General features: G+C 35.5%; 1 protein-coding gene across 6 annotated transcripts; it reads left to right on the top strand.

The window, feature by feature from the left end:
- Positions 1-223: 223 nt before the first annotated feature.
- On the top strand, positions 224-4,149 carry LOC104108438 (probable E3 ubiquitin-protein ligase RHB1A). Of its 6 annotated transcripts, none has more exons than XM_033659237.2 (7): positions 224-419; positions 515-610; positions 1,749-1,821; positions 2,157-2,308; positions 2,867-3,239; positions 3,369-3,478; positions 3,719-4,149. In XM_033659237.2, exons 4-7 carry the CDS (start codon positions 2,243-2,245, stop codon positions 3,740-3,742), a joined length of 573 nt encoding a protein of 190 aa, XP_033515128.1. In that variant the 5' UTR covers positions 224-419; positions 515-610; positions 1,749-1,821; positions 2,157-2,242; the 3' UTR covers positions 3,743-4,149. The 6 variants fall into 6 exon arrangements, with proteins under 6 accessions (XP_033515128.1, XP_033515129.1, XP_070038371.1 ...); XM_033659238.2 differs by having other exon boundaries at positions 2,160-2,308; XM_070182270.1 differs by lacking the exon at positions 1,749-1,821 and having other exon boundaries at positions 224-438.
- The last annotated feature ends 3,388 nt before the right edge of the window (positions 4,150-7,537 follow it).

The raw sequence follows: 7,537 nt of genomic DNA on the forward strand, positions 1-7,537 counted from the left end.
TTTTCAGTTCATTATGTACATAAGTTTCAAATTTGAATAATATATCAGTTTTTCTATAGTTGTCTTTTACTTTATTGTATTTATTTTATAATATATTGTACTTTTTGTGTCCCGATAGCTTATTGTACTTGTCGAATCCAAAAACATCGCGAATTTTCTATACAAATCATTTTGTTTTTTTCTATGCCGACCCCTAAACTTTGTACTATTCGCATTAACTCACATCTCTACCAAAAAGTTTGAAAAAGGTGACAAAACAATGAATGGAACTCCTTTTGTTCAGTTTTTTTCCTTGTCCTTCTCAAAAGTCAAGCAGCAGCCCCTTCACCATTCACTGTCTTAGATTCTTCTTCATCCCATTAATTTCCATTTCAAGCTTGTTCTTTCACCAAACACAAAAAAGAAGAATCTTTAGTAAGGTAAAGGTTCTGTTTTTAGGTATTGCCGCTGCCTCTTTATTATACATATGTTTTTAAATTTTCTGAAATTTATTTGGGTGTGGTCTATTTATCAGGTTTCTTCAGTAAAGATTCTGTTTTTCACCTATCTAGTTACTAATTTCAAGCAGAAACCTTTTTCAGAAGAAAGAAGAAGCAAGATATTTGGCGAGGTAAAGCTTCTGTTTTTCCTCAGTTTGTCTTCTTTTTGGTGTGCAGTTGACTGTGTATGTTTGTGCTTTTGAAACTGAAAGTGGGTGTAGTTTAGCCTTCTGAAACTTATTGTGTCTGGTCTATGGGTCAGGTTTAGTGTGTAAAGATTCTGTTTTTCTGAGTTTGTCCTATTAATTCTATTGTCTTTTAGCAAAGTGATTCTATTTTTTCTCTCTAGGTATTTCTGGTGTGCCACTGCTTCTTTATGTATGTGCTTTTGAAACTGAAGGTGGTTTTAGTTAATTTTCTGAAATTTGTTTGGATGAGGGTTTATATAGCCTACCCCAACTAGCTTAGAATTGAGGTGAAGTTTTTGTTGTTGTCCGGTTGGTTTATTAATTGAGTATAGATTCTGCTTTTCTTAGTTTGTAATTTTCCTCAATGGTCTTTCTGGTGTGCCACTGCCTGTATATGTGCATGCTTCTGAAACTGAAGATGGTGTAGTTAGAATTTGTGAAATTTTATTTGGTTGTGGTCTACTGATCAGGTTTCTTGTGTAAAGCTTCTGTTTTCTCAGTTTGTGCTATCATTTCAGTATTTCACCTTTCGTGAGTTAACATTTCCTCAAAGGATTAGTTTGTTTGAATTAACAAGTGCTAGTGCTTGTTGGTGAAGTAGTTGTAACCAGAAAATGTTGTTGAAGTCTTGTGGTTTGTAAATATATAGCATAATCAATGATTCTTAGGCAAAGTTCAAGTCCATAGGAAAGACCATCACTAATCTCCCAAATTAATTGGGTTACTATAAGCCTGATTTATACATATTAGATAATTTGCTTCTATAAGTCGGTCCATATGCAATCTTTGGAACATGTTTAGTACAAAGTTTCCATATCGAAATGGGCAGGCTCAATCAGATGACGAGATCAGTATTCTAATGGTGGATTGCCAAGCCTGTACATGACCTTGTATTCTGTGACTCCTGTGGTGTTATTCCATGACTAGTTTTTTTTAAGCGTTATTCCGTAACTTGTTTTAATTAGGAAACATGTTGGTTGACAGTTGGTACAAAGAGCGTCTCAGCCTGTATTAACATCAATGTTTTCGTGCAAAGAAGTGAGTTTAACCACCTATGATTTGTCTTTGTTGTTTTAATTAGGAAACATGTTGGTTGAGAGTCGGTACAAAGAGTGTCTCAGCCTGTATTAACATCAATGTTTTCGTGCAAAGAAGTGAGTTTAACCACCTATGATTTGTCTTTGTTATCATAGAATTAGGGACTTTCAGTATAGAAATTGAAGAAAAGCAAAAATGTTTCTTCAAACTATGCGGAGGAGCATAAACTAAGTACTTAGCTTGGTCCTAAATTGTTATAGCTGACGTGTATTACGTGAGATCCAACAGAAAGTAGTTTTATGTTGTTGTTTCAAGAAGCTCTTTTGTGCAGTATTCTTGATCCTTGTCTTCATATCTCTGTTGTCTTACTCCTTGTTAACCGAGCATTTCTTTTTTGTGATTACTCTGTATATTTTCTAAATGGCCACCCACTCTCCCTTTTTTGTTTCAGCAGTGCCTTGCCTATACATACGAAAGGAGAAGATAATGTGTCAGGAAATACGACATATACATTGACAACTAAAATAACTGCTAGGAATGGGAGGTTGCTGTTGCTCTTCAAGGAAGCCGCCCCAGCTTCATGGAACACCAATCTTTTACTATGTTAGTAATGATTCCGATCAGTCTACATATGGAAACATCCAACTAGCATAAGTTCTTCCAGATTTTGTCCTATTGATGCATTCACTTTCTATAACATTGTCCTTTTTGGACTTGTCTGTGCTTGCTGATATTATGATATTTCTTAAAATGATGGCTTATTGAATGTAAGTGTGTTACCTGCTAAAACAGTTCCTCAAAATATTGTACTAATAGTAAGTTCGGCTCATGCATTGTTCTATTAAGCAACATCGAAAGACCTCTACTGATTTTATATAAGGAGAAACTTGAATACTTGATTCAGTTCTTGGTTCCTTATAAACCTGAACGCAGTGATTGTATTCGTGATGAAACTCAAACTTGAAGGAAAAAGAAAGCAACTGATTTTGTATATACTGTATGCTCTCTGAAGTCATACGCATCAGTTTTACTACTCGTGTCCTCTGCAGATGGACTCGCACCTTTTTTGTTCATTGATCGCTCTTCCTAATATAACCTTTTTCCTATGGCCTTCTTTTCTTCTCAAGCTCTGACCATAGAGTTCCCGTCTTCTTTCTGCAGTTCCCACCAGCTTCTGAAGAGTATGAGTCCTTGACATCTGATGATAGCGCTGCTACTGCACTTACCTCTGGCTTCCTGGATGATTTGAACCTAGACAGATCAACACCTGACACTTACCGTGCTCCTCCTGCACCAATTCCGTTTGAAGTAGTTTTGGGGCATCCACAGTCCAGGGGTTCCGAGTTCACAGAAGAACCATTACTTCACAATAGCTATGAGAGTACTTGTAAAGATATTAAGCAATCTGATTGCAAAGCTGAAACAGAATTTCTTCTTGCCTCCCTAAAGAAAACAGGGATTGGCCTTGTAAAATCAAATCCACCTATTATTCAATCAGCTGACGAAGAGGATGTTTGTCCCACATGTCTTGAAGGTATATACAATGGACATTTTTGGAGAGGCGACTTCACTTTTGCCCTCCTCCGTACCTTTTGCTTTTTTAATCAACCTGTTTGTGATTGGCTTATAGTCTTGGTGTCTATCCTTTGCACTTGTTTTGCAGAATATGATGCTGACAATCCAAGAATAGTTGCAAAATGTAACCACCATTTTCATCTTTCATGCATTCTTGAGTGGATGGAAAGAAGTCAAACATGCCCAATATGCAATCAGGTCCACTTTGTTTTCCTTCTCTTCTACCCACCCCCTTCTTTTCCTCTTTCTACCTTCCACTGTTTGGTCATCATTTTTCCAAGATGTATATGAGGAAAAGGATGGAGTTTCTCTTGATTCACATTACCGCTCTTCATTATATTTTTCATTTGACAACGAACCACGTTCATCCTTTCTTTTTATCATTAATTTTGTCGCTGAGATCCATAAAATGAGCAATTGCTGATTTTCTTGATGCAGGATATGATTTATGAACACCTATGAAACTTTTGTAACCGAACTTGATTGGTCATTGTCTATACCTGCCTACAGAAGCAGCACAAACACATGGCCGTTATTTTTCACTTGGAGGCTTGGCCTGTGTTCACTTATAAAATGTAAATTCTCAATGTATATGAAGCTTATGTTAGTAAATCCTACCCTTGAAGATGAATTGATGAACGCAGGCTGCATGTATGCTGAAGGGAGCTAATCACAGCCAAAGAACAGAAAGATTTGATGTCTGGAAAATTAAATTCTGAACACATCATTTTAGTCATGGCTTCTGAGTTCGAAGTGTTGTACCTGTACAACTCTTCTTTTGTAATCTTATGTTCAATTGCTGTACAGATTCTACTGTCAAAGATAATGGCAGTGGCATATTCCTCAAGTTTTATGGGCACATTTGATGATCCTGGGTCTTGTCTCTTATGGATAATTCCGTTTTCCCCTGCATAGAACCGAAATAGTACTCCCTCCATCTCCTTTTATTTCCTTATTAGTGCATTTTATAAAGATGGACACCTTTCAAATAGATGTTATTGCACTGCAAGTTCTACAACTACATTTAAGCGGAAGGAAGGAGTAATAAGTAAATTGTCAGTCATCCGTTAGTCTTCACTACCAATGCACGATTCCTGATGGCAAAAATAGGATGCTGTCTAGATTTTAGGTTTGAAATTCACCTACAGCACTTGGTCTGAGTTTATATCTTCTCCGCCTTAATCGGTCGAAGTACCTGCGACTGTGAGCCTATCTGCTCCCGCTATAATTTGCTTGTCTGTCGGACATATCGTCCGAAAAGAAGTACTGTATAAATAAGAAATTCTGTCGAGATATACAAATTTCTGTTCTCATTTCTTGAAAACTTGCTGAAGTAGTATAAAAGTTCCTTCATTTTATTGAACATAAATCTGTATATCTCGACAGAATTTCTTAGATAAGTTGTCCGTGGCCACGTCTTTTAGACCCATACGTTAATCCAGCGATCAATTATTTTTGAGTCGAACCTTGAGGATTTTGCTTGAATATTTTTAAAGCTGAGATTTAATTAGACTGCAGTTTGAATTGCAAACAAGGGATAAACACAGCTTTTAAGTGATATGTGTTGATAATAAAAGAAAGTGAATCATCTCCTTTTCTTTTTTCACGGGTGAAATAAATTAAGACAGAATGTCATCGGCCAGGGCACTTTTTGAAAAAGTATATGAGAGATTGATAAAGACTTATAAATGTTGATTGGCTTAATGATATGAAGTTAAAAATTGAGATAATTATTGAAAAAAAAAATTTCTATCAATAAGTGACAAAAGTCATTTTTGTTATAAAATAAAAATTGTAAAGTAAATAAATCGAAGACAAGTATATATAGAGAGAGATATATTATTCAAACTTCATGTACATAATGAACTGAAAACTCTTCTATTTATAAAAGAAAGGAAGCAACTGCAAGGCTTTTCTTTAGCTGCTTGTAAGCTGTCTGCATGAACTGCTTGCAACCTGCCTGTTTAATAAGAAGCTGCTGCAAATAATTTCATTGAGCTGCTTGCAACCTGCCTGCATCAGCTGCTTGTAGATAAACTTCAACAAAGTACTAAATGGTGATCTTCTTTAGAAGATTATCTATAGCGGAGTAATAAATAGATATCCACAATATAATTATTTTCATAACACTCCCCTTGGATGTTCATTAAAAGTGCCTCGTTAAAACTTTACTAGGAAAAATCCAGTGAAAAAAATCCTAGTGAAGGAAAAAGAGTACACATATTTAGTAATACACATTTCTAACTGCCTCATTAAAAACCTTATAAGGAAAACCCTATGGGAAAAAACATCAGTAAGGAAAAAAGAGTACATCACGTATTTTACTCCCCCCGATGAAAATCTTGTTTCAAATATTTGAGTCTTCGCATTCCAATCTTGTATTCCATTTTCTCAAAAGTTGAAGTTGGTAAAGATTTAGTGAATAAATCTGTCGGATTGTCACTTGAACGGATTTGTTGCACATCAATGTCACCATTTTTTTGAAGATCGTGTGTGTAGAATAATTTTGGTGAAATGTACTTCGTTCTATCTCCTTTTATAAATCCTCCCTTCAATTGGGCTATGCATGCAACATTGTTTTCGTATAAAATTGTGGGTCTTTTCTCACATTCCAAACCACATTTTTCTCGAATAAAATAAATTATTGATCTCAACCATACGCATTCCCTACTTGCTTCATGAATAGCTATTATTTCAGCATGATTTGAAAAAGTAGCAACAATAGATTGCTTTGTGGAGCGCCATGATATGATAGTACCTCTATATGTAAACACGTACCCGGTTTGAGATCTAGCTTTATGGGGATCAAATAAATAACCTACATCTGCATAACCAACAAGATATGCACTATCTTTGTTAGCATAAAATAAACCCATATCAAAAGTTCCCTTTAAATATCGCAATATATGCTTAATCCCGTTCCAATATCGCAGTGTAAGAGAAGAACTATATCTTGCTAGTAAATTAACAAAAAATGCTTTGTTAGGCCTTGTAGCATTAGCAAGATATATTAGTGCACCAATTACACTAAGATAGGGTACTTCAGAACCAAGGAGTTCCTCATCCTCTTCTGGAGGTCGGAACAAATCTTTATTCACTTCAAGTGATCGAACAACCATTGGCGTACTCAATGAGTGCGCTTTGTCCATGTAAAAGCATTTTAAGACCCTTTCTGTATAAGCAGATTGATAGATAAAGATCCCGTCTGCTAAATGTTCAATTTGCAGACCAAGACAAAGTTTTGTCTTTCCAAGATCTTTCATCTCAAATTCTTTCTTAAGATATTCAATTGCCTTTTTGAGCTCTTCTAGAGTTCCAACAAGATTTATGTCATCAACATAAACAGCAAGTATGACAAATTCTGAAGCCATTTTCTTTATAAAAATATATGGACAAATAACATCATTTATGTAACCCTCTTTCAGCAAATATTCACTTAGGCGATTATACCACATGCGCCCAGATTGTTTTAAACCGTACAAAAATCTTTGTAATCTGATTGAGTATATTTCCCGAGATTTTGAATATGTTTCAGGCATTTTAAATCCTTCAGGGATTTTCATGTAAATTTCATTATCAAGTGACCCGTATAGATAAGCTGTAACCACATCCATTAGATATATTTCAAGCCTTTCACGTAAGGCTAAACTAATGAGATATCGAAATATTATGGCATCTATAACAGGTGAATATGTTTCTTCATAATCGACTCCAGGTCGTTGTGAGAATCCTTGTGCAACAAGGCGAGCCTTGTATCTTTCAACTTCATTTTTATCATTCCCTTTTCGCACAAAAATCTATTTATGACCAACTGGCTTTATACCAGCAGATGTTTGGACTACTGGTCCAAAGACCTCTCTTTTAGCAAGTGACTTCAATTCCTATTGAATTGACTCTTGCCATTTTTGCCAATCATATCTTTGTCGATATTATTCGACAGATCGAGGTTCAAGATTCTCACTATCTTGCATAATGTTAAGTGCAACATTATATGCAAAAATATTATCCACCACTATTTCGGATCGATTTAAATTAATCCCATCACCAGTAGAACTTATTAAAAGTTCCTCACTCACTTGAGTCTCGGGTTCATTGATTTCTTTAGGAATCTCAGAACTAATCAGATATTGGGTCTCTTCAGGAGATCCCTTCATAATATCATTTCGATCATTTGTCGATTTTCTTTTTCTAGGATTTCGATCCTTAGAACCCAAAGGCTTACCACGCTTCAGGCATTTTTTAGGTTCACTAGCTCTC

Source organism: Nicotiana tomentosiformis, chromosome 1 (genome assembly GCF_000390325.3).
Source record: "Nicotiana tomentosiformis chromosome 1, ASM39032v3, whole genome shotgun sequence".
NCBI classification, from domain to species: domain Eukaryota; kingdom Viridiplantae; phylum Streptophyta; class Magnoliopsida; order Solanales; family Solanaceae; genus Nicotiana; species Nicotiana tomentosiformis.

Coding starts and splice junctions, on each gene's coding strand:
- LOC104108438 (XM_070182270.1), top strand. CDS start 2,243: ATGGGAGGTTGCTGTTGCTCTTCAAGGAAGCCGCCCCAGCTTCATGGA. Junction 2,309..2,866: donor GAACACCAATCTTTTACTAT/GTTAGTAATGAT, acceptor TTCTTTCTGCAG/TTCCCACCAGCTTCTGAAGA. Junction 3,479..3,718: donor CATGCCCAATATGCAATCAG/GTCCACTTTGTT, acceptor TTCTTGATGCAG/GATATGATTTATGAACACCT.